Here is a 27,777-nt window from a genome sequence, read left to right on the forward strand (position 1 = left end):
GGGTGGTTTGGGTTGAAAGGGACCTTAAAGCCTATCTCATTCCACCCCTGCCATGAGAAGGGCCCGCTTCCACTAGACCAGTTTGCTCTAAGGCCCATCCAACCAGAGCACAACTCTGAAAATAAAAGAGCAACTAAAATACTCACCAGGAATAAATACCTATCCTGTGCTGTGCCATTCTTTGCTGAAAGTTTCTGAATGTGTCCTTCTTTAATGAGCTCGTTGGCTGGGTTAACAATATCTTCTTCACCACCCAGGCGCTCATAGACTTCCAAAAGCTTGTGCATCTTTTCCTGCAGGTAAAACCCCCAGCAATTTAAATTTAAAAAAATTATTCCATGTGGTCTATTGCCCACTCTATCATTTCTGTGGTAAATTCATGTCAGTTGAATGAAAACAGTCTTTCACTTCTGCTATAGCTTTGCATTTATATTACAATCTGTTTCATACTCTTCAGTACTATTCCCCACTCTGGAGTAGTTGTACTGGATTAGTTATACCTGGATTGTATTATTTAATGGCATTTTGAGATCAGTTTATTTTATATTTTTAGACTACTATTATTCAACAATAAATATGTATCACAGAATCATAAAGGTTGAAATAGATCTCTAAGATCATCAAGTCCAAATATTAATCTTTGGAACTTTAGAAGAAATGTCCAATAAAATCAATAGCCAAATTGGAGACGTGTACGTTACCAAATAATTTCCAAGTTTTAATTTATTAAATCAGTTTCCACCCCATGTTTCAGACTAAGATTTCTGCCACAATATGATAATTTTTCAGCTTCTGAGAAGTGTCACCTCTTGTGTTCGTTACTGATACAATTGGAGGTAGGTCGCTATCAGGAAGCACGGTCACATTCCACAGCTCTAAGCTAAGTCTAAAACCTCAGCTGTCTGGGGAATGCTGCAGTCCTATGCAGGGCCTCCATGGCCAAAAGTACCTCTGAAATAGGCCAGCCAAAATGCTTGAAATATACTTTTAATGTCATAAAGGCATCCTTGTATCTTGGTCAAAATTCTTTATGAAGGGATTACTATTTCCTTTTCAGCAAACCACTGTTTCTACTTTACATTAAGACATCTAAATATTAAAGTCCCTCTACACAGTATTCAAATGGATAAAGGTGACTCATTGACCCACTTGCAGCTGCCTTATTAAGCAGTGCACAAGCTTTAGCAAGTCAAAATAAGGAAGGTATGTACATCTTGCTCCTGAATTACAGCCTTTGGAAAGGTCAGGAATTGAGGACCAAGATCAGTCTAATTACACCCAAATATAGATAGGACTGAACACATCTCTAAATCAAATGTCTGCCTACCTATAGATTAAGCTGGAATTCCAGGTCTTTACACTCTTCGTTTACCCCCATAAGACTTGAGAATTCTCACAACAAATACACATCACACCAGTTCCTGTCTTAATCAATTCTTCTGACCAGCAATTAAAGAAATGAACAGCAGAAAAAAAAAAAACCACCAAAAAAGAAACAAAAACTCAAACCATTAAAATGAACATACTGCAAACAAAATGGAAGGTGGAGGCTGTGGACTAAAACAAGTAAGTAAATCATCTAATCCCCAAAAGGCAGCAGATTTTTTCCACCAAATGGGACGATGAGCAAGAGATTCCACTAATTTTACAAATAAACAAAAAGCAAACAAACAACAGTGACCTTATCAAACTATGTATTTTTTAAAGGAGAAACTAGAACACAAAAATAGATCCAAAACCTGAGGAATATTTGCACTTTTAGGAAAAGTCAGCTTTGGAAGCATGATTTATTTCTTCTACTGCACGACGACAGGAGAAAGCAGCCAACAATTAATTCAACCCTCCACTAACTTTTGGAGGTTTTGCTACAGCACTCGCTTTCCTTTTAGTTTGGCTTGGACCTCACGCAGCAAAATTATTATAGCAGCCTTTTCCAATGGATTCTTGTGTACTGACACAAAAAGCAACTGAAACAAAAACCAATAAGCCAGTTGTTTCATATTCCTGATGTCTGCAGAGATACTGTACATAGCCCTCCAGAGAAGAGTTGTTAGAGGCCCCAAACCAGAAAATTTTCCACTAAAATATATCCTTATCACGAGTACATGCTAGACTCAAATAGAAACAGATGGTTTCCTAACTGTTTTCAGACATACTGACAATACACAGACATCAGCTGGTTACTTCCCCATAGCAGCCACAGGAAACGTGGTCTCTCAGTGTCCCCACCAGCTGGGAGAGGAAGTAATGGTCTGATAGGGAAGGGAATATAAACTTTGCACCCCCAAATGGCCAGAGGGTGCTAAGACAGATACAGAGCATTTCAGGTCTGTTAGATACAAAATGTCCTGAGACACCTGGGTGCACATCTGCAGCTATAAAGCCCTTTTACTTTAATGGTAATGCACTGGCTCGTCTATATGTAAAACGTGCTCATGTCCGAAATCTCCACAGTCTGACTGCCCAGCTTTTGAAGCACAGCTTTCCAAAGCTACCGATGCATGCAAAATGCACATTCTGTGCACTTAAGATGAGCTAAAATCAAATGAAAGCAACCTTCATTCTGTTGAAGACCTGCAGGACTAAAAAACTAGTGTGAAAATCTGCAAGGACACCTTGTGAATGGACCTAATTGGAATACTTTCAACATTTTTCAAGGAAAAGCAAATAATGAGTTTTATGAAGACTTCCTTTCCCAACTCATTGGGTCCTTAAGAATGAGGGAAGTGGAATTTAAGACAAACAATATACAGAAACTGCATTTACAGTAAAAAGAGCTCAGACATCCAACACATGTTTAAAGTCTGACTGACAGTCAGGTATTCCTCCCCAGTCTACCGTACTGAGCCTGTTGCAGTAGGAGGCCCTCAGTTTAGCCAAGTGTTTCAGTCAGATCACGATTCCATTCTGGAATTGCTACTCACCATCTTCCGGATGGCTGCATTGGAATGGTTCGCTGCTGTCGATATCAGCTCCAGTGACTCTGCAATAAAGGTGTCAACGGTTATGCATTCTCTAGATTATACCTTGTAGTGGCACCTTGGGGGATGGGTTCACCTCTCTGATTATTGTTTTTCCTTCCTTATGATGTTACATAAGCAATTATAGACACAATCACTTCTGCATATTCAGCTGATCTACGTCTCATCTTTCTCTCCTAAAAATTTAGATGAGCCAAAGCACAGTGACAAAAAACCCTCGCGGTCTAGGAATCACCTACTAAAAGTTAAGTCTCACTTAAGTCTTCCCAAGCATATTTTTAAGACTGTTTTCCTAAAACAGGGCTTGCCTGCTTATGGTAATATGGACCCTCTTTTGGTTGAGATCAAAAACTCCTCGTAATCAAGAGAAGTCTATTTCCCCTGTTTCACCATATAAACAGAGTCTAACAGGCTTTCTTGCCAAGAAATACACAGTTAAATACAATACAAATTTAAAACAATTCTTCCTTTCTTCCTCTGGCTATTGCAAGGATGTCCTCCTGTCTTTGTCCTTGGCCACACAATGGATTAAATAAAAATGTCAGATGTTCAACTACAGCAAACGTCAACATATTGTCACCGTTCATTTGCCAAAGCTGCTTTCATTCCTAGAGCTGGCATTCCAACCCTTTTCTTCTCAACTCCAGAAGCATTCAAAATCCTTTTGCTTGGCCGTAATTTGATTAATTCAAATCTCCATTTCTAACATAGTCCTGGTTGTAAATATCTGAACATGTGAAGAAAAAACTGCCCAAGATTTCATTGAGCTTTTAGACAGAAAGGAGTTTACGTGTACTTTCAGCATCTTTCCTGTCTGGAGATTCTTCCGGAAGTTTCTTTAAATAGTCCTTCAGGAGAAGCTCATAACGAGGAATCCTTTGCACTGGTTCAAGCATATGATGCTGCAAAGTCAGGTTCCCACACACCTCCTGTTTCTGTAATGGAGAGAAAACAAGAACAGGAGGTTTTGGGTTTGTTCCTGCCTTTGGTGTTTAACAGCAAGGAAAAATGACCATTCACATACAGCTAGAGGAATGTACAGGAACTTCTCAAGCTCTCATGGATCGACAGACTCATTAGGTTGGAAAAGACCCTTGAGATGATCAAGTCCAAACATAAACCTAACACTGCCAAGGCCACCACTAAACCAAGTCCACAACTGCCACATCTGCATATCTTTTAAATCCCTTCAGGGATGGTGATTCCATCACTGCCCTGGGCAGCCTGTGCCAGGGCTGGACAACCCTTTCCATGAAGAAATTTTCCCTAATATCCAGTCAAAACCTTCCCCTGGCACAGCTTGAGACCATTCCCTCTTGTCCTGTCCCTGTTCCCTGGAAGCAGAGCCTGACCCCCCTGGCTGCCCCCTCCTGTCAGGGAGTTGTAGATAGCGAGAAGGTTCCCCCTGAGCCGCCTTTTCTCCAGGCTGAGCCCCTTTCCCAACTCCCTCAGCTCCTTCCCAGCTCCGTTCCCTTCTCTGGACATGCTCCAGCCCCTCAAGGTCATTCTTGTTGTGAGGAGCCCAAAACTGACCCCAGGAGCTGAGGTGGGGCTTCACCAGTGCCCAGCACAGGGGATGGGCACTGCCCTGGTCCTGCTGCCCCACCATGGCTGGAACAGGCCTGGGTGCCCTGGTCCTTCTTGCCCACCTGGGCTCCTGTTCAGCTGCTGCCACCAGCACCCCCAGGGCCTTTCCTGCCGGGTCCTTCCCAGCCCCTCTGGCTCAGCCTGGAGCTGCAGGGGCTGTTGTGACCCAAGGACAGGACCCGGCACTTGGCCTTGCTGAACCTCAGACCACTGGCCTCGGATCCAGCCTCTCCAGATACAACCATGGAGCCTTGCTGCCCAACAGCAGATATCAGAGCTGACAGGTTTTATGTGACTCTTCATTTCATGTCTGGCTTTTTCTGCCAATATGCAACTCTCTTCTTTCAGAAGGCTCAGAAAAGCTCTTCCCATCCATGGCCCTGTGCAGCATTGTTCTCTCAACTACATGAAATCAGAATGCCCCCAGGGATATATTGCTTGCCAGAGCTCACTGTATGAGCAGCAGACACACTGCTCACACACCAGCTTTGAAAGGCGGAGCACTCTCAAATTCTACTTTTTTTTCACTTGGCCAAAAAGGGGAGGAGGTTTGAGTCTAATTACACTAAATATCACCCAATAAGGCACTGATGTGCTCTGCATGCAATGGCACCGAGTATTGCAGTGTACCTGTTTTCATAGGATCCTGTGAAGCAAAAGAGTATTTCTGTTTAAAAGAGAGATGAGAATCTCAGTAAGAACCAGTAACTTGCTTTAAAGCACACAGGAAGTTTCTGCTGGCGATGTAATCTGACTCCACAGCAGCATGTTAACCACAGACACACACAAGGTCTTCTACACAGCATTATTTTTACATCAGCCCACTAATGTTGTCTGTTCTAGTGTAAGCAGCCTCTACAACCATATTAATTTCACTGTGCGTTTCTCAGAGAAAGGAACTTGTTTCAAGTATCTGCAATTTCCTCATAAATATTCCAGCCCACACCACGCTGCTGACTCGCTCCATTCTCACAGCAAGGCTGGAGATAATAGGATGAATGTCTGAGAGAAAAATATTAGCTGTCCTTCCAGAAATTCAAAGGACTAAACTCGGTTTCAAGAATATCTTGTCACAGTGTAAAAGGGAGAGCAATATTTCTGTTTAGTGGAGCTGAAGTGAATTTATTGCCTCTCAGAGTTTTACGGCACCAGAAAACACAGCTGTGAAGGACAGAATCAGAGAATCCAGGGCAGAGAACTTCACGCTACTAGCACTTGGATTTTATTCCCAAATCCACTTACTATAGCCTTCTTCATGTCCCTTTATTTCTGCAATAGGATGAAACTGAACATGGGACAGCATTAGGGAAGCAGAGGAGGAAGTCATTTCAAGACCCACTTCAGCTGCATTCACATGCAAATATACCTTTTTGAAAAGGCACCAGTGACAAAGCAAACTTCCAAACAGGAAAAGTTTCATGCCATGTGATGTTTAAAGTTTACTGAGTTTGCAGTAGGATTCTTTACTAGATAAATGTTTATTCTGTATTTAATTCGTGTAAGAATCCAAAACACATAAATACATATAATAGATAAAAATATAAATATATATTAAAAAACCATATAATTATTTATTATATGTAGTATATACATCACAGTATACTTCTGTGATGGCATAAGGAGCAAGTTGACAGACCAAGTCATAATAAATTCACCAGCTACTAAGTTTTGGCCCCAGCAAGTAGATGTGAACAGAACAGAAAGTATTTTTATCTTCAAGGTCAGCTAATGTAAACTTGATAAATCACAGTCATCATCTTATTAATAGCATATGATTTTTGTTTTCTGCTTTCCCTAATTTGACATAATTAGTAACAGTGAATGCCTTAAGCTGTATAGTATACATACACTACTCCATTAGCAGCTTAGGTAGACAGTACATCCCCGAAGGATCTCAGCACACTTCAGCTGGTATGTTGATAACTCTCAGGGGCTTTTGATAGTGCAGAGATATGTCAGATGAGTGGACTAAGCATTCTGGGTCCAATCTCTGCCTCCTGCAGCTATGATCGTTGAGCAACGGAGCAAAAGGTGCTGCGCAGGTGTGACTGAATAACCTACAGTGCAATTCTGTCATCAGCAGGCTTCTGAGCTGCACCTCCTACCTGCACTGCCAGTGCCCACACTGCCTGGCAAGAGTTCTGCTCATAGTCTGGAACAGGTGCAGATCAACAGGTAATACACATCATTTGTGTTGGAAGCTTGGTGGTGGGAAGAGACAGGTGAATTTTAGGGAAGGGAATTGCCTGTGCTATAGGGAAAACAGTCCCAAAAGGATTTACCCTGCAGAAAGTCATGGCTTGCCACAGGCTGGGGACAGCAAAACACAGTGCTGCTGTGCATGCCCTTAGTGGGAGCAGGATGGGCGCAGGCAGAAAAAGGGTAAAAAAAGGCCACGTGGAGCAGCAGCATGGCAGGAAAGGACCTTCCCCAGTCCTTGCTTCTCCAAACTTCTGTCTGAGTCTCTGACACAACCCTAAACCTCCACACAGGGCCTCTCCTCTCCCAGCTTGCTAGGGGATTACTTGATTCCTGACAGCTGGCCCAGCCACAATCCTCCCATTTAGGGCAGGCAGCTGCGCTCCCTGCTCAAGCTTAACCCACTCCTTGCCAGCCCTCCCCTCCCAAAGGATGGTATCTCCTTTCCCAGGAGTGCCGAAGGGATGCTCATGAGCGTGCTGGAGCCTGCATCTCTTCAGCTGGCCCAGGGGCCGAGCAGGATAGAGCAGTTTTATGGATACATCAGCGTAACCGGAGCTCTTCCCCTCTCCCTGAGCAGCTTTCCGTGTAATTATGAGAAAACACATGAAAATCCATGTTAAGCATCCTCCTGTGGAGCTATGATCCCACAAGCTGTGTGCCACTTTGGAAGCCTCAGGAAAACCAGACAAACAGGAGATGCTGTCAGTGACATGTCCAAACTCAAACCCACCCACTTCAAAATGAAAATGTATTAATTAAAAAAAAAAATAAAATTAGACATGAGGGAGACAAATCCAAAAGAGTCAGAATTACTGGGCCAAGGGTGAAGTTTCATTCTGTGACTTCTGATACTCCTCTTAAACCACAGAATCTTGGAATGGTTTGGGTTGGAAGGGACCTTGAAGACCATCCAGTCCAACCCGTGTCCACTATCCCAGGTTGCTGCAAGCCCCATCCAGCCTGGTCTTGAACACTTCCAGGGATGGGGCAGCCACAGCTTTTCTGGGCAGCGTGTGCCAGGGCCTCACCACCCCCCCCCCCACCCCCCCCCCAGGGAAGAGTTACTTTCCAATATCCCATCTAACCCTGCCCTCTGTCATTTAAAGCCATATTAAAAAAAAAAAAAAATTAAAAAATAAAAGTTGACTGGAAAGAAGCTGTGTGTGAAATCTTTGAACCAGCAAAAGAGAAGAAAGGAATGCCACTAAAATAGTGTATTTTTAGTATTAGTGTCTTATTATCTTGACAATGTGTGTCATGAACTGGGAAACACACACTGAATTAAGTGAGGATCTCTCATTCCTGGTTCTGGCCAGCACAGAGTTAATTTTTTGCAGTCAACAGTAGGGGGTGTGCCCAAGACCCCAGTGTTATTGGATAACACCTCAGGTCATTGCCAGGCTGGAAGAGAGGGTCTCACTTCAGAGGAGAAGCTTTCTTATGGCGGAGCAAATGTGACCCACAGAGCAGTTTGGGTGATGCTGGTCCTGACCGGAGAGAGTGGTTTGGGTGATGTGGCTGTAGTGGGATTGAGCACTGCACTTTTTCTTTAGTGCACTTTTATTATTAATATTTTTGTTCTTACTGTTCGTTTTCTTATCTCATTGGCCTTTCCAGTAAATTGTTCTTACCCCAACCCATGATCTTTGCCTTTTGTGCCTCCAGCTCTCCTCTTCAGCCACTGCAGGGGGAGGGGGAGGGAAAAAGGGCAGAGGGGGGAAGCAAGGGAGAGGCAGTGTGGTTTTGAAGACTCTAAATTGGGGAGCATCACTCCTAAACCACAACAATCTCGGAGTCCTATTATGCCAATTAACAATTAACATACCTGTATATTCTGAACAACATCTTTGAAGGGAGAGGACCGCTGCATACATGTGTTCACTATGTCCATTGCCCTGTCAAAGTTCTTTACATATTCTCCATACATTTTCAGAAAAGGAGCAAGTTTCTGCAGGATATCTCCTAGCCGTGGGTTGACACTCCTATGGCAAAGAGACAGGTAAGTACTGAAACCTCTGGAATCAATAGTATCTTCAGACAGAAAACACAGCTGTAAGATTTCCACAGTTGTCTCCCACAAGCACAAGCACTTAAACATATGTGCAATCAAGACAGGCTAAGTTTAGTTTAAGGTAATCTATACAATACCCTAGATGAAACTTCAAAGATGAATCCTCATGTACAAGGGACGATATTTCTGCCCTCACTGTCTTAAGTGAAGAGCAGACTGACTACACATCATTAAAGGAACATCTATATATCTCTTCTGCCCGGCACAAAACCTTGTGGGAAACTTTTACATATTAAAAATAACCTTTTCCACCACAGCCAAACATCTGAAGTGGTTTTAATGCAAAGAGATAGTTCAGTTCAGCTGAATCCCTAGGGGCCAGCAACCCCAGGCTGGAGCAGCAGTAGCCACACATCTCTCTCCTCCAAAGTCAGGGCCAGGCAGAGAGCCAGCCATTCTTCCCCACTCTGCCCGTGCAAGACCCTCTTTAGCCAGTTAAGAAGCTTGCAGGACACTGTGCAGCCAATGTGTCCCCTCAAATCAGGTTTCCTAGGTTAATTTACAATTAACCTTTCTACCTATCACTGCATTTCTGACTTATCTACAACCTACAGAATCATAGAATCATTAAGATTGGAAAAGACCTCCAAAATCAGCAAGTCCCACCTTCAACTTATTATAGTGGCCAAATTTTAATTGGTATTTGAAAATATTTATTTCAGCTATGGGGTCAAAACAAACAATTTCATTCCTTCCTAGTACTGCAATTTCGTAGTACTGCAATAATAGGAGAGCTGGAATGCAGTAAGGAAAACAGCCCCGGCAATACTTTGAACTGAAAAAATGCTCACAATGTATTCTGGAAATTTTGAGTGCTCAGGCCTACTCTTTAAGTCAGAAATGTTTGAGAGACTTCATATTAACATATTAAATAACTACTGTAACTACTGCATTAAACAGTAAAAAATTCTGAAGTAGACTAGGCCTTATGGTTGCTTTAGTTTCTTGAAAATGTATTTTTTACATAATTATAATGACAGCTACCTACCATTCTTGTGTAATTCTTGTTTTGAGCTCAGGAAGAAGAAATTGTCCATGGAAACAATAGATGGAAGAAATATTTGAGAAGATGCCTGTTATCACTTCAGATGAAATCCCTGCTTCGGACAATTTAGTGCAAAAAACCTGCAGAAGGCAACAAGACAGTACCAACATTTCTTTACAAAAATCAGTCCTAGACATGCTGATTTTAGATTGCAGTTTTGCAAAGCTGACTGCTTAGAACAGAGCTACAGGATCTGATCCCTGGTAGCCAGTCCTTGGAGTCTTCAGAAGGTTCACAAAACTTAAGCCCACTGTCACCCAGGGTTAGATATATCACTATAGGCCATAAAAAACCTAGGAAAATCGGAGCTGTAATTAAAAAAAGATTGAAATTACTGAGATCAGACATCTCATATTTGGGAGTGCAAGCTGCAAAGAACATTCAGTCCCTCAAAAGCATTTACTGCTATTTACACAAAGCAAAATAAACCATGTGCTTGGGTTTTTCTCAGTAGGAAAAATTACACTGTACCAAACAAAAGGGAAAGACATTCCCTAGATTTCTGTGGTCTAGAAACAGTCTCTGCTCATCTAATACAAACACTGCAAGTCTTCCATAGAGCTCCAAGAGTTGGAGGGAGAAGGGCTCTCCAAGTTACAGCTTCTAACGATATTGCTAGCCAGGCCACAGTTTTCTAATTTTTTTTTCCTTCTACCCATTTTTTAAAAGCACTTGGCTAGCAATGTGTCTCATCCTCATTTTTATTTCCTTCCTGCACATTCATGGGTTTTTTTCTTTGGGATAATTATAGAAATGCCTGAATTGTGTAGCGTCAACTCAAAGTCTATGGGGAAGAAAGTTCAGACTCATCACACCAGTTTTACTTCTTCCCCATGTGTAAACATGATGGACAACAATTACAAAACACAGTGGTAAAAAAATAGTTCATTGTAAGCATGGGGCTGACACGTGTGGCCTGATTTTAGTACAACCAACTTCTTGCACATCAAAGAGCAATCACAGATTTCATCATTTCTTAGTGCCTTCATTGTCCCTGTTGTTTCCTCCCTCATACACCCAGGGAGGAACCAAATGCTGTCAATGTCTGTTTCTTGGGCTGCTGCTCTCCCATTCCCCTTTCTGTCATCCCAATCCTCTGGTTCCTTCTCGGAGAACCTTCTTGCCCAAAGCTCGCCTCTGGAACCCATGGCACACAGCCTGGCGAGCAAACTCCATCTTCCACCTACACACAGCATTTGCAGTATATTGAGTTATAGCTTAGGCAATGGACAGGCGACATCATTGCTGCTCACTGAAAAGAATGGAGAGTTAATTCAAAATGGAATTACCTGGTCCAAGAGGTGGAGTCTTTTAACATACGCTTCTTCTGTTTGGAGCAGCTCATTGGCGATGTTGAATAGCTGTTGGGGCTCTGTGCACTGAAAAAACAGTTACAAATTACACAATCCATCTGCACCTACACACTTAAGTTCCACCAACTGTTCTCTTTCTCATTTTGTCAGTGGCCAAAATCCCTACCAGAAGAGGAGCCTGGAGTGAAAGAGGTTAACACATTTCAGAATCCGCTCCACATCCCTCAAAAGATCACTTTGCTCCAGAGACATTTTTAATGCTGTTTTCTGAAAGAGCAATTAGTAATGCAATCAGTGGCTGGTCAGAACATCACTTGAACTCAGTATGGTTTTATAAAAAGAACAGAAACATCCTCTAAACCTGGAAATAAGTCTAGTCTATTTGAAAAACACAGCAATAGACTGTAAACCAACTGTTCTCCTTTTTGGACTCAAGTCCTGTAACTAAAACAAAAACTAGAAACCAGGCTGTTAGGCCAGATTTCTAACTTGACCAACACAGCATTACTCTCTATGGCACATTTCTAAGAATTTTGTGCAGCTTTAAACATGGCCCAATTCCCTGGAAAGAATTTTCATCAAGGTAACCCAAATCACTCAGTGAAGCCATTCATCAAGCTCATTTTAAAAAGTAGAATGAGAAATGACTACTTAAAAACCCTATATACAGTTATAAAGCACCCACTTTAAGCACAGTTTAGCCAAAAGCTACATAGACCCTTTGCTCGCTAAGTGCTTAAAAACACCTGAATTACTAGAATACAGGCTTGAGCTTCCCAACACTCTTTTAAAGTGTTAGACTTTAAACATCATGCCTACATCTAATGAAACCAGTCCAGAACAGAGCTTGTGTTCGGGAATACAAACATGGAAAATGGGCAGCAAGGATGATCAAATGTAGGGAAACTATACTGGGCTGGATCCAGAAAAAAAGACAAAGGCAATGAAGGTAAGAGGTGCATTAATGATTCCTGGAATGGAGAACATCAACTGGGCACAATTAATCACTATTTCTATGGGAAAACTGAAGGGCATCAAATAAAATCACCAAGGTGCTGCTTCAGGAGCTGCTTCCTCAAGCAACGCAACACTGCCGGCAATAACCTTCACACAGGTTCGCAAAAGAACCAGAAATATCCATAGAGTCAAAATTCAGCTGAATTAAACACATGAGGCAATTTCCAGTTCAGGAAGCACCTGGGCCTGTCACCAGCAGCAGTGCTCCATCCCAAATGCCTGTCTCTCGTGCTCACATTTGGGGCAAGGACTTCTAGACATAACCCTGTGGGCCACCGTCAGATTGTTGGAAAATATCAAATAAAGGCTCTCTTTAAGCTTCTTCAACACCTTATTTTGTTTCCAAATAAAGTTGATGAGAAAAATTTAAACCCTCCATCCCCCACACACACTCAGACAAACTGCAGTACAACTGAAAGCCTCAAAGGCTTTTCAAAGAGAGCCATGAACTCAAATCAGATCCACAGTTATCCTACATGGAATGATCTGTCACTTGGCATGAAGTACCCACAACTCCATGATGTAAGTATTATTGAAGGAAAGTGAATAGCTTTTCTTTATTTGAAGAAACATCAGACTTCCTTTGAAGCAATCCCTCTTTTTCCAGGCACAAATCTGGAGACAGGCAAACATGACATGAGTGAAGGTTTGACATGGGCTTAGTCTGCCCTGCCACTCAAATTATTCCAAGTCATTTCAAATATTCTTTTAAGATCTTTCAACATGCTACACAACATCCTGGTCCTTTCAATATGTATTACTATTTAGGGGAAGACAAAAAAAATCGCAGCACAATAAGTTTTGAAATTGTTCCAAGCAAATACATCTTATTACAGTTTACACTGAAGTGCACTGCTAGCCAATCAAACCCAGTAACTACAAGGATCTCTCACTGATAAAGAATTTATCTGCTGGTTTTGCTGGGCACAAAGGAGCGCTCAGATGAAAGGCACTGATGTAACCAGCTAGCATGCCAACCACCAAGAGCATCCTTTGAGTTGTTTGAATTCAGAATTGGAAAAATACTTATTTCCAACCAAATACATTTGTACTCAGAAGTAAATCTTTATATAGTGCACGCACGTTTTAACCTCCTGACCTTCACCATCTGTAATACAGTTTATATTTCAAAAAAACTTGCTGACATCTGCTTAAATACCACACAAGTGTTGAATAGACTCAGCTTGAGCTCAGTTTTACAGGGTGACTCTATCTTCAGTTGCTCTCTCTGCTAGGCAGAGAGGTAGATAGGCACATTTCTCAGACAAATTTGCAACATATTTGCCTTTTATTGGGCATAATGTTTTAAATTAAATTGTAGATTAATTAAATGTGAGGCAGTCCCATTCTTCTAACTTCATTTTTTGCCATGGCAGGACAGCTTTAGCAAAGCCTGAGCCATCATTCATTTCACTAGGAATGGGATGTTTCATGGTCCATGTTTCTGAAGGAAAAGTAAAATAAATTTGCAAACTGAGATTATGCTCTGCTTTGCGCAGTGCTCTTGCTGGCTGACTGCTCGTCACAGCCACAGTATCTCCTGTGCAGTCATACACTAGAACCTTATATCTACTGCAGAGGCTGGACGGAACAGTTGAGCTGGTGGGGTGACGAGAAAGATGAGAAAACCGAAGAGGGAGGTGTTGACTTCACAACACAGAAAGTTCACTGCAGTGCTCAAAGCAGGACGATGCTCTTTCATTTCTTTGTGGAAGATTCAAAAATCCATTTTCAGCTGCAACTGTCCATAAAACATTTTAAATAAAAGGAAACAACAGCCTGAAAACAAAGAGAACCAGCTTCCCATGAAGGTCAGATTCACGCTTGGAATACATTTGCAGCTCAAATACGCCAGTCACAGGCACAGATTGGCACACACTGGTCTGCTTTGTGCAATTAAGTGGCCACAATCCAGCTGGACGCCCAGGGGTGTGGCTGGGCCAAGGATTCATGGAGGCAAAGACTGACCTGTCTATCACAAAAAAAGCAAATTTGAAACTAAAATTTTAAGTACATACAAAGCTTAACACGAGAAAACTTGGGCAATGTCCTGCCGCAAGCATTTTTCATACAACGGGTGTGTGCAACTATATTCAGCCAGCATGTCTCTCACACAGAGCTTTCAGCAAATCTTGCAAGAGAACTGCTGGGATAGAGCTTAAATCACACACGGTTTTGCTTCAAAACCCCACCAGTCAGCCCTACAAAGAACACAAAAAGTCCCAAAAGATTATAGACCACTTCCTACTCAACAATGCTGAAAACAATATGGAAAAGTTATGATATGCTTGGTTGTCTTTGTTGCACTGAGATCTCATTTTCCTTAAGATATTTAAACCAAATATCATGATGATGACGATGGCATATCTGAATTTTCTCAACCAGCATTATGACTAAAACATTGACCTATGGACCTTTTTTCCAGAATATACTTGGAGATAATCTCGCCCAAAGGTCTAAGTAGCAGGACTGCAGGCCAAATTTTACAACACACACTGGACAATGAAATTAGAAGTGAAACTCCAGCCACGTACAGGCAGAATGGAAGCATGTGTCAGTGAATGCATGAGACCCATATAATACTCCATTGTTAACATTTACACAGCAGAAAGCAGGACAGATGGAAAAAATCTTTTTTTTGGTGATTACAAATGAGCATATATTACTCTTGGTGAAAAAATACCTAAATAAAAAGCTATGAACCACTGATAGCCCTCCCAGAAGCATTACTCAGTCTCTCAGGCTTCTCAGCAGAAGTCTTGGGACTTTGGAGCATGACAGTCCCTCAGTCTCACTTTCCTGTCACTTCTTTTCTTTGTAACCATCAAGGTTAATGGGCATCACTTCCTGACATTTTCTAAGACTTTACCAAAACTAATAAGCTCCCCTTGTTCATTTTCATTTTGATAAAAGATAACTGGAAATCCCAGTAAGTCACTCCCGAGATTTTACAACATAATTTGTGCTAATAGTGCGCCCTGTTAGACTGCTGCAGACTCCTAAAGGACGTCACATCACTGCAGAGCTAAACCTAGACTAAATAAAAAATACCAAGCACGTCAGGCAAGGTTACCTTCCCCAGCCATGGGTTGTGTGAAAGCTTGGGTGGAAGATGGAGAGATATCTGAAGTAGAAAAAAATAGTTGTTCATGAGCTTCACTTACCCTGATATCCTAGGAGTTACTGAGCCATCATTAAATCACTCTGCAGCTGTACTAATGCATCCTCCTCCAACTGTAACAACTTGCATATTTAATGAGACCACTGATTACCTTCATGGTGCAGCTGCAAAGCCTGGTACTAGGGGTAGGAGGGGGAATGCAGGAAGAAGACTCTCCCAACTTAAGGCTGTCTGAAGGAGATGAGGTCTCTCCCCAGCTCCCAAGCCAGCAGCTGGTGCCAACTGAACTCTCCTCTCTTCCTTCAAGCAGGAAAATTATCAATTTTGCCAAGGGTGATGTGAAATTCCAGCCTAAGAATAACCATGGAACAAGTCAACTTTGAATCACATTAGCTCTGCTTGCTGGAAGCTATGGCCCTTCACACTAACCCTGAGTCTGTAGTGCCCCAAATCTGCAATGGAATCAAAGGGGGGAGCAGGAAATGACCTCAAGTTGTGCCAGGGGATGTTTAGATTGAATATCAGGAAAAAGTCTCTTGGGCATTGGAAGAGGCTGCCCAGGGAAGTGGTGGAGTCACCACCCCTGTAAGTGTTCAAAAAACAGGAAAATGTGGTGCTTAGGGACACAGTGTAGTGATGGATCTGTCAGTGTTAGGGTAGTGGTTGGACTCAATGATCTTGGAGATCTTTTCCAACCTTAGTGATTCTGTGATTTTATGTTGACACTTGACACAGAAATTGGCTTCACCCAGTATGTCCCAGAAGAGGGCACAATCTTTACACTGAAGAAGAGGCAGCTGCTCTCTCAGCCTTCCTCCTCTATGTGGCTGCAAAAGCAAGGTGACTTAGTGTACCTTGGTCATCCTCCAAACTGCCTTTTGGAAGGGGAAATCAACTCAAATTGCAAGGGGAAAACCTGCAGTGTATCATATAAATGCACCTCAGGAAGAAGTGTAATACAAAAAACCAAAACAAACGAGTTTCTTCTGGAGATACCTCTCTCACAAATTCAACAGGTGAGCTCCAGAGAATTACAACCTCATAACTTTGTGTTTTGTCATCCTTATTTCCTACTATGTGGACACTTAACCTAAGGAACAAGACTTAAAACCAGCCACCAAATCATCAATATCTTACAAAATATTGGTATTTGTCAACAAAGCACTTCTCAATCATGTTCAGCTTGGGGTTGTCACATATTCCTAGTCCAAACTGTAAATTTAATTACCAGATTAAAGATTTTTTAATGTAATGTATTATTTTCCAGGAGTTGGACTTTGATGATCTTTATGGGTTCCTTCCAACTCAGGATATTCTATGATTCTATGGCTTCTTGCTGGTCTGTTACAACTAACAACATATCCTTTAAATAATACTTCAGTTGCACACATGCACACACATACACATTATGAATATGAAACAAAGACTGTTACCGTGTGTGTATGTATGTATAAACACACTCTTGTCGAGCTCTGAGGTGCAGAACTTTGTGCACACCACTTACCTGCATGCCATTTTCATCATTCTTTTACAGTCACCAGCTGATTGACCTAGAAACTAAGAAATGCATTCTAATGTCCACATTTCCCGAGGGACAAGCTCTTGGCAGCCACAAATCATTATATACTTGGTGATTTCAACAGAACCACCCCATTTGTACAAACTGAGGTATGGACGCTGCACTTCACTAGCTATAGTGCTAGTGCACTTCACTAGCTATTAGCTGCAGCTGCTCATCATATTCTTCAAAACACAAAAATCCCATGTATTAACTTTACTGTCATCATAGCTTGGGGGGAAAATAACCTAACAAACCCAAACACCCCCAAATACAAACAAAAAGACCCACCAAAGAAAAATTGCAAAGAGTGGAACATTTTGCAGATATTTTGCAATATTCCATTTTGTTTTTCTGGAAAAATCTAATCCATTTTAACAGCACTATTTCTAAAAATAACTGTCTTGATAAACTGATAACAAAGGAATCTGTCAGTAATCTTGCATAGCTGCTGCAAATACACAATGGCCTGGACTACATTAGTCTAGAATCAAAGAAATAGCTCTTTTCTAGCTACAGATTCCTGAAGAGTAATTTGACATTGAAACAACTTCTTTGCACTCAAGAAGTGGTCACACCAACAAAAGCACAGGTTTTTGTAAAAAACACTCTAAATTTTGTGTGAGACAAGACTGATCGTGCCTGTTCTACTCAGATGCAAGGCCCTGACCCTGCAGGATGCGCTATTCAATTAGCTCTCTGAATAACACAAAGCCCCATGGAAAACAACGTGCTCTAACAAGCTGAACCTAGACAAACCCAAACAACAGATACGAGGTGGGAGTCTTGACCTACAAAAGTATATGAATTTTAGCAGCTTACATCTGGCTGTGATGGATTCTCTTATATGAGACCTTTTAAAGCAAGATGGGAACATTTCTAAAAAAAACTATCTAGGTCAGGAGCAAGTTAGGGCCTTCATAAAGCAGGAAATGATACTGACTATCATGATCCTTTGATGAAAAACCAATCAAACAAATAATCCAAACAACATATGAAAGGGACGCAAGAGACCTCTTGCAAGTGTCAGGAACTGGTTTCTGAGCACTTGATAGCAATGAACCAACTCCCTTACCTTGTTTACATCCAAATACTCTAACTTTGGCACTTCTGCTATCTCTTGCTCCTCACTGCTTCCTTCATCAATGTCACTGTCCTCATCCTGCGTGGAGTCTCTCTTCTGCTCCGCAGAGGAAGGTTTGGTGCCCTTTCTGTCAGGTTCTGCCTCTCCTGGGTTCCCAGCCATGCTGGGCTTCTTCTGCTCTGCCCCTTCTTCACTGGGGAATGTTTCCCCGGCCACGCTACAAGAAGGACTGTCAATGCCACTGTCTCTGTTGGGAATTTTACCATTCCCATTCAGTTCTGCAGTTGAGTCTTTGTTGCCAAGCTCCTCTTCGGGCTCTTTGCTCACAGCCACAGCAGTACAGTCTTCATGGCTTTTGTTATCACCTATGCTCAGCTCTTTAATTTTCATTATGTCTGTGTTAGTTAGATCCATAGTGCATGGTATGTTGGGCTCAGCTTCATCCAGTTCAGTTTTGTCATTTGTGGAAGAGCCACTGGAAGCCGCTGTGTCACAGTCACATGAGCTCGTCTGCTTGGATGAGTCCAGGACAGGCTCCATCTTAAGAGCTAAATTTAGCTGGTTTCTTTGAAGAACATGAACAGGTTGCCTGTGGGTGAAGAGAAAGCACCACAGTCATATTAACACTCAGGTTTCACGAGTGCCCTGAAAGAGACGGTCTGACTGTCATTTGATTCAAGTTGTATTTCTTGCACCCCACTGACAAACCCAGGAGGCAAGAGTGTGCACACATTGCAATAATAATGACCACCCAACAACATCCAATAAAAAAACATCACCCATACATTCTACTGAAATGGTACCACCAGAATCCTGGGCCTTTAGTGCTTCCCATGTCACCTTGAAGAACAGTCTGGTTTGAGGGTTTGGAGAAGAAGGAATAGCCTTTAAAAAGAAGGAGCTGGTTCTGGGCTCATTTAAACAGGAACTCTCATTCTTCAACAGAACCAAGCCTTTGGGACAAGGTATTTTCTGTCAGAGAGGGTGTACTGAAGCATGGGAAGGCACTACTTTTCCTCTTTGAAAGACACCAGGTTCACCCAGGTGACAACACACTCCAAGGCACAGTATGGTGCCTGTCTTCATCTCCCTCTTTGTGGACAAAACAACAAACAACCCATCACTTAGCTCCATCCAGCAGATTTATTCTTCAGGGAAAGTTTTCATGTGTTCATAAAATGAGCTGGTTTTACAGCAAAATACATATATTTTATCCAGTTTAGGGTCTTTCATATACAAAGTTTCAGAACAGCTGCTGTTCTACACAACACTGTTTCACAGTACACTATGCCCCTCCCTGCCTCCAAGAAGCAAGATCTGATGTTTATTATATCTTAGACAGAAAACTCAATTATTTCATATAACAATCAAATTCCTATGATGCAATTCCCACATCAAGCCAGCTTACAGAAAGCAGACTGTGGGCTACTTGCCTCTTCTAGAATCTTACCAAATTTAGCAGGTCTTAAGCTCCTTAAGCACAACTGTATACAACAAACTAAAATTCACAGCTTTTAGAAAAAGATACTTTGTCCTCAGTGAAGCTTTGCACTTCCAGTAGAAAACATCCCAAGAGGATTTTCTATGTGACCATTACAGTTAATGTTTTCTACTATTATAGCCTAAGTTAAAAATGCAGGAAAGGGAGATGAGACCAAATCTCACAAAGCCATATTTACCTAATACTTTCAAATTTCTCAATGAGCGTGTTGACTCCTGCTGATATTGGTATTTCTTCCTCTCCAGGTGCTAAGCTCCTTGATGACTTGGGATCAGCTGGCAAAGGCCGAGACGGTGCAGGAGGAATTCTTTCCTGCCCAGGTTTGAGATGGACAGGCTTAGGAGGTACTAATGAAAGAGAAGGGAAAAAACAGGAGGATAAATCTCCATCTTCTTTATCCTAAACTGGAAACAAAATCCAGACCAAGAGATATGCATTCTTTCCCCATTTTTTATAAACAGCACAGGTGCAGTCCTGAAGAATTGCTTACACCAAAGCAAGCTGCTAAAGAAAAACGACACGTTTCTATTTTGTGTTTCTCCAGCTGGCTTAGCTGCGCTAACAAACCGGGCGGCTTGCAGCACTGCACCGCTTCCTCGTTACTAAACAGGATGCACAGCTTACACTTCAGTTTGCAAGTTTGCTTGCCATCTCAATCACACTAATGAGTTTCCCCTTCCATGACTTCTCAAAATGCTGGTGCCCCATTGAATCTCTTATATTGGGGAAAAAAAAAGGCAGAGGGATGAACCACATCCCAAAACAAACCATCAAAACCCAACCCAGCATGCATTTCAGTGCCTTATATTTGCTTGGTCAAAAACGCCACAGGCAGAACATAACAGCTTTTCTTCCTCTCCTTCTCCCTCCCCCCTCTCTTCTGTGGTGTAGCAGTCTTCACGAATTTCCTTCCTCTTTTGGTCCTATGCTGCACTGCATATGATATAAATAAAACAAGTATTGTAAGAACACTCACATTCCGCTTCAGGACTCACAAGGAGGCCAAGGTACAAAGTTTAACACAGTATTTAGAAAAAATGGCATTAAAATGTAATGTCTTTTAAAAAAATGTATTCAGATCTTCCATTGATTGCAGAGTAAATGGTTTATCATACACAGGCAGTAACTCATGCAACTCCCATAGGCAGAAATGACACTGGAAGGCAGGAAAACCGATTGTGGGATTGTTCCCAAAGCACACACTGCTTGGAGTAGCACTGCCAATCTAGACTATCCAATGAGTTGACATGCTAAATGAGGAAATTCTAACTACATGTTGTATTAAAAAACATTTTCAAGAACAGTTTCTTTCAACCATTTCTGACTTTGATAATCCATTTGGCACATGTGATCAGCATTGTAATGGGGCTTGAGTTAGCAACTGTTCTGAATGTAATTCCAGGGTTACTTGCTTTAGGAGGATAAACAGAGGCGTATGCACCCAAAAAGTCAACTCCAATTGTCCCTTCCTTGCAGAAGGCTCTGCATCTCTTCTAAGATCCACATCAGCCCAGATGACTGCCCTGCTCCAGCAGATGGGCAGCTGCCATAGTAGTCCATAGACAGACATTTCCTGCGGTCAATGATGAAGAGCTGTTAAAGCATTTTGGAGTTCTGAGTATAGGTCAGATTTTAAACTCCCTGCATTACTGAGTTTATTTCAACATGAAAGAATAAAACCAATTTTTCTAAGGATCTGAGCTTTAAGAAGACACTTCCTATGAGAGGACAGATTTACCTAGTCTCCAAAACCATCTGAAATTCCCATCTTAAAATAAAGGTGTTAAAGTCCAATTTTGAAAAGACTTCTAACAAGCCCTATCTTATGCAGGAATAACAGGGAAGCAGGAAAAGAAAATCTTCTTGCATATAAATGGGCTGGTGGAGATCTATGTTTTGTTCACCAGGTTTTCATGGGCACACCATGTGACCAGTGAGTGTCTGGCCATATTTCTCCTTGTAAAAATAAAAAACAACCTAAAAACAAGTATCCACAAAGCCATCTGGCTCATCTAGCCAAAGACAAGCTCTGTGCTCCTTAAAGAAGGTGCATAGTGCAGCAGGCAGACATGTCAGAACCTACCCCACATACCCCATCAGACCTTCAAAGTTGGCCCTGGTCCATAACACCCAAAGGTTTTAAAATAATATCAAAGCATTTACACTGGGTGTCACTGCTGTCCATGTAAACATTTGATGTCTTTCCGTTAGTGGATTCATCTGAATCACCTCAGACAACACACTCTGCACTGGACCAAAAGGAAGCAGGAAAATATTTTTATTAATTCTGAATTTTTACTTACTGAAGTAATGTTGAGAAATAGAGACATCAGCATGGAGGCAAACAACATTCAAGGAACAACCACTAATTAAACTTGAGCTACCAAGACCTCTAGGTGAAAGCTCCATAAAGATACAGACCTTGTGAGATGTTTCAAGCATGAAGTAGTATATTAATTTAATGTTTAAGGTTTACTTCCAGAAGCAGAAAATACAATGCTTTCTTTGTTGTTGTTTAAGGTTGAATTGCTTTTGTATAGATATTATAATTGGGAGGGGGTGGTGGTGCAACATCTCAGTGTGTACAACACTAAAATACCTTCTTTTTCAGATGACAATGACCATCTATCACATGGACCCATATCTTCTAAACATTTCAATTTATGATCTTAGTATCTTCTTGATACTAAGCTTCTTGATCTTCTTAGCTTCTTTTGTTCCAAACACCTCTCAAACTCCATGCTTTTTGCATCCCCAAATCCCTTGAGGCAAGCACCCATTACATACATAAGTGTAATCAATTCTACAAAGCACAGGGTGGTGAGAGTAGGGTACTTGGCAAACTGGCATTACAGAGACCACATGTGATTTCACTGATGAAGAAACATGAAAACAATTTATACTCTTTCAAGAAATTTGCTGCAGTCTTTTCTGTAGAATTCAGAAGCCTGGGGAGACCAGAAGAACATCTGGAGACCAGCTGGAACATGCTTCTTTCTGACTCCTCTTCCATCATACTTTGGGATTGCCACCTATTTGACTATTAGCTGGCAGCTCTCTGGAAGTACCACAGCCCACACGTGATTGGTTTAGCTTCTATTTCATATTTTCAAAATACATTTGTTCCATTTAGGCATTTCCTGTTGCCATACATAGTTCTTACAATATATGGAAAGCAGATCAGGTTTAAACAATAAGATATTACTACCTAAATTACTTTTTAAAAAAATTATCAACAATGTAAACAATATTGTTAAATCCAACTTACACTTCACAGCTGCATGAGGTATAACGACAGGACAAGCAATATAAAGTGACAAGTTAAGTAATTGGTTATTGCTGAATCAATTTCTTCTTGAAGGCTTCTCTAAGTGGCTATCTAACATTGGAAAATGAAGATAATAAAACCTTACCAGCTATACATTACAATGTAAAAGTAACTATTTTGCTGTGACTCAAATTGAAACAGTAATTTTAAAATATTACACTTTCTGTGCAATAGAAGCTTGGACAATTTCTAGGAGGACAAAGCCACTTGCCTTGGGGTTTCTGCAGAGGATGCATTTTGGCCAGTGCAGTTTTGGTTTTGGGTTTCCTTCCAGCCTGATGGAGACATTGCGCTGAGCTGATGTGCTGCAGCTCCCCACATGCTTCCAACACTGGATTGGAGTCAATGTTACATTTGATTTGGAAAGGAGAGCACGGGCAACCTGAGGGAAGGAGGGAAAGAAGTCAGTATTTATCTTGTTCTATTGATCCTGAAGAAAATTTGTGCTACTTCTGGAGGTATGTCACCCATTCAAGTTCCTGAGGAAGGGAAGGGGGGTATGAGAGGGGTGAGCCATTCACAGTTATTACTCAAAACCAGCCACTCACAAGTGATTACAACCAATATATCCAGCCTTAATAATCCTGTTAAACTGCCTGACTGGTAAGATAGGCAGAATTTCAGCCATTCTGTCTTCAATTAATTATTTATTTCTTTACTACAGACACCCAAAATAAAAGAGCAAATATAAAAGTTAAAAACCACTTCAAAAGGATTTCTCCAAACAGAGCCACAAGTGCTATAGCATATAACATCGTGTTACTTGGTAAAATACAACTAAATTAGGGTGATTTAGAAATGTGTTCCACGTGGTGGGGATGGTACAAGTGCCATTTCTTTGGATTTAATCACTCAAGTTGTATTTTATCCCTATTTATTACTCCTCCTTATATAAAATATTAACATGCCTGCAAAATGCTCCGGTCTAGAAGACACCATTAAGATACCATCTAGTGTCAACACAGAAGTGATTAATAATGATTGTTGGTCTTTAGTTTAACATTGTTGATTCACTTCTCTGGGGACTCAGAAAACAAACTATCACGGATCCTGCAGTATTTGATTTGGAGTTTTTTGGACTTGTGGCAAGCCTACATGAAACCCTCACATCAGCTTTATTAGTGTGTCATGAGAAGGTTAAAAAAAAGAGTTTAAAAAGGAATGTGGTTTAAAATTGCTGTATATGAGCATAAGAATATAGAGGCTTCTGGAAGTACTCAGAAATGAAAAACACAACAAATTTAGAAATTTGAACATAAATGCACTAAAAAAGGGCAAAGAAAACATGACAAACATTCTTTCCCTATTACTGTCTTAAAATGGACTAGCTGAATTTACCAGAATCTCACTAGAGTGGAGGGTAGCCTGCATCACATAGAAAGGATTCACCTAAAGGTGAAAAACCAGTCTTTGCCTTTCTGCAATGTCTTCAAAAACATGGCTTTAGCTTCAAAAGTGAAACCTACTTTCAGCCAGATTCCTATTAAGATCAAAAACCTGAAATGAAAAGCACTCTCATTCACATCAACTAAATTATTCTGGATTTATATTAATGGTATTAAATCAGGATGTGACCTTTTGAATAAAGCCCCTGGAGTCTGAGCCATGCAGACTGCAGATTTTGTTGTCAAAGTAGATTCAGATGGCACAAATCTACTTACTGATCTCTGCCACCCAAATACACAATCCCTGAATTCCCCATATATGGCTGCCAGTTGTTGCTGGTTGAAGCTTCATTAGCATTTCTACCACAAAAATCTTCTTTTCAGCAGATTTGAGACCAGCTATTAAAACATCCTTCCAGCTAAAAACAGGAAATTATAAGTACTAGGTTCTATTCAAATATAATTTCACTTACCAGAAAAATGCTGTGAAAACAGAAAAGATTGTTAGAGCAGATTAATAGATTATTGCAAATACATCATGACTGATAGAATTTGCACTGATGGCTTGGCTTTGGGTGCCAAAACCTCCCTGTGACAGCAGCAGTGCTGCCACAGGCCAGATTTTAAGGGGAAGGACTGGGACTTCTTCCTTATGAACAGTAGCTCAACACAGCCAGAAATTAAAACAGCGCACAAGGGAAAAACCTGAATTTGAGAAAATTAAAAGGGCAGCATGCAGAAAACAGAGCTCAATATTTCAGCAGGTATTCACCATCGTGTGACTGGAATGCAATCTAGCAATGTTGTATTTTCTCAAAAATTGTTTCAGTGATCCAATTCCTCAGTGGACAAATCTCTGCACCTACCACAGCTCTAGAAAATACTAGAAGACCCCTCTAACCCATGCTATGTTGTTTGATGACACAAGCATGGCAGCAGTGTCAGCTCTGGCAAAGCACTGAAGTCCTGGTAGATGCCAGACATGTCCACAGTCCCCCACAGCAGCTGAAGGAGGAGAGCCACAGCTTCTCCTGCCCTCAAGCACCACATTCCTGGGGGATCCCCAGCTGATCATCTTAAGACGAGCCCAGCTACCTTATGCTGACTTTGGGTAAGGTACCAGTTACCCTAAGCATTCCCCATTCTTCTTCAACCACTGCCACAAAAAAGGACTAGCCTCTTGGTATAATTTTGTGAAGTTTCAAAAGGAATTAAAACCCAATTCCTTTTTCTTTCCTCCTGGGATTCATCGCTGTGAATGCAGGCCCAACCACCTTACTTTTTTTACTGAAAACAATGAGCTAGTGGCTCTTTCATTAGTTTCAAATGTGTGGCCCCACCAGACACCTCTTTTGTCTAGGTTATAACCTCTAACAAGCTGCTTACAGTACTGCAAATAGAGTGTTTTGACCTTTATTTTATAAATTCAGACATAAATTTCTTTCTTCTACTGTGTAATCCTGTCAAACAATCATGGCACAGGATCCTCCACTGGTAATTACTCAACCAACACATCCATCTTGCCCAAAATTTGGCTCTGAATGTTTTAGGACTTGTGCTCAGAGGCATTTGCAGAGTAAATACTTCATGAGGTCTTATGCTACTTCCCATTAACCAAGAGGATCCAAAGTATCCAAAGGGCACAAGGCAGAAAAAAAAATTGATAAGCACCAGGAAAGAAGAGGAACTTGGAAAGACACAAGTGCCTTACACATCAAATGTAGTGCTGGCCCTAAATCAAGAATAATACGCAGAGGCAAAGCACAGAAGTGGCTTTCATTCTTTTTATTTAATTTTAAACAAGCTGGTTCTCTCTCTTCATCTTTGATGTGGCCCTTAAGGACTGCTTTTGCACAGAAGTCAAAAATTCCTTACATATTTTTTTAAGTGCTATAAAATGACTCGTGAAAACAAGATTTACTGGATTATTTCACACGAAACTATCTGAAAGTAAAACCCAGTTTGCCAAGTGCATTACAGGTGCTACTGGGAATGGGAGATGAGAGGGACAACATAAGATTCAGGTAATCACTCCCAAGACATCTGGTTCTGCCACATGTTTCCAGAAGTGGGAGCAGGTGATGGGCCCCTATTGCCTGCTCTCTGGCACCCACCAAACCTGCAGGACTCAACAAAGAACTGCCTCCTCCTTGAGTTTTGGTCCATTGTTGGATAAGGAAAACTCTTCCTAGACCAGTGTCCTGGCTGTGGCCAGGACAGGGCTGATTGTTGCAGTAGCCAGGAGGGGCATGGCCGGGACCTGGAGGTTATTCCATACCGAGGGGAAGAGGCCTCTTTCAGTTCGGGTACCCTGGGGGGTGGTTGGGGTTTTGCCGGTTTCCACAGGGTGAGTGCTCGTGCATGAATCATTCAGCTCTCTTGTACCCTCTGTTATTAATATTGTTGCTGTTACCCTTTGTTTCTTACTTCATTGCTGTTTCTAGTAAGCTGCTCTTATCTCGACTCCTGATCTTTACCTTTTTTCCTCCAATTCTCCTCTCCAGCCACCAAAGGGGAGGGAGAGGGGGACGGTAGAGTGAGCAAGTGACACATGATTTGGAGTGTTTCAGTGGAACACTAAAATGGGGAATACCAGTCCTATACCACAACAGCCTTATTTGCCCAAAGTGAGGCACAAAGAGTTAACAACAGAGCTGCCCAGAGTGGGTTGGAAACGAGTCTGATGTTAGCATTTGTTGTATTACGTATGGACCCACTGGTCACAGTATTGTGGAATGTGCCAGTACCCCCCAGGTGCTCACAGCAGGCACTCCAAAAACCTGAGCATGCACTTCCAAACTCATAAAATCCTGCCCTGAGATTCAGGTTTACTCTGTGCACTCCTTGTGCTTCTAATATATTTAAACTCAAGTATTTCATGTCTGGCTTGTAATTCTACTCACATGAACAATGATGCTTATAATTCCTCTGTTCAAAACCAATCCAAGCAAAGAAGACCCAGATTATTCTTCTTTTCAGAGGTAATTTTTTGTATTATTTTAATAAAATAATAGGTATTTTAGGCTTTGGCTAAGGCAAAACTTAAACAAAACTTCTGAAATGCCTCAGTTGAGCTACAATTTGTATTTTCACTGAATTGGAAAAGTAACATCAGTTTTTCTGACAGAATTCAAAGCCACCAGGAACATCATGGCACAGAGAACTTTCTTGAGTGTCTCCTCTTATCCTCACTAACTGCACCCAGAAGAAAGTCTGTATTTTTGAAATATTTCCCTTAGACGCAGTCAGAAACTTGAAGGCTACAAATACTTTTTTCTAGTAGACCAAGATAAAATACAAGGATTTTGGGTGCTCCACTAAGTTTAGTAGTAAAGAGACCAGTTGAGCCCAAGTGGTTAAACTCCAGATCTCAGGGTTTTCTACCACAACACAAGCCAGGTAAGGATCTTGTATTTGACACTCAGTCCCTATGTAGCTATGTTCAAAAATAACCCCAGTTTAAAATAAAAAAATACCTTTTAGGTCTGTGATAGCAGCAAGAACCTGAAATGTTATGACAGTCTCTGGGTTTGGCACATCCTACATTAGCTAACCCACAGGACTTCTCCTCTAGCCCTCTGTTA

General features: G+C 41.4%; 1 protein-coding gene across 6 annotated transcripts in view; it reads right to left on the minus strand.

Moving 5' to 3' along the window:
- Positions 1-27,777, minus strand: part of FGD3 (FYVE, RhoGEF and PH domain containing 3) — a 102,502-nt gene that overhangs the window by 25,637 nt on the left and 49,088 nt on the right. For all 6 annotated transcript variants that reach the window (XR_007206065.1, XM_048315497.1, XM_048315499.1 and 3 more), the window contains exons 2-10: positions 23,020-23,190; positions 19,659-19,827; positions 17,971-18,568; positions 11,176-11,265; positions 9,830-9,966; positions 8,596-8,752; positions 3,778-3,916; positions 2,925-2,983; positions 147-293 (exon numbers count right to left, since the gene is read on the minus strand). Coding sequence is in view for 5 of the 6 variants with exons in the window: in XM_048315497.1 (XP_048171454.1) it covers positions 147-293; positions 2,925-2,983; positions 3,778-3,916; positions 8,596-8,752; positions 9,830-9,966; positions 11,176-11,265; positions 17,971-18,568; positions 19,659-19,827; positions 23,020-23,190 (1,667 nt within the window). In the remaining variant the exon portion in view is untranslated. The remainder of the gene's footprint in view (positions 1-146; positions 294-2,924; positions 2,984-3,777; positions 3,917-8,595; positions 8,753-9,829; positions 9,967-11,175; positions 11,266-17,970; positions 18,569-19,658; positions 19,828-23,019; positions 23,191-27,777) is intronic.

Source organism: Corvus hawaiiensis, chromosome 11 (genome assembly GCF_020740725.1).
Source record: "Corvus hawaiiensis isolate bCorHaw1 chromosome 11, bCorHaw1.pri.cur, whole genome shotgun sequence".
Classification (NCBI taxonomy): Eukaryota; Metazoa; Chordata; class Aves; order Passeriformes; family Corvidae; genus Corvus; species Corvus hawaiiensis.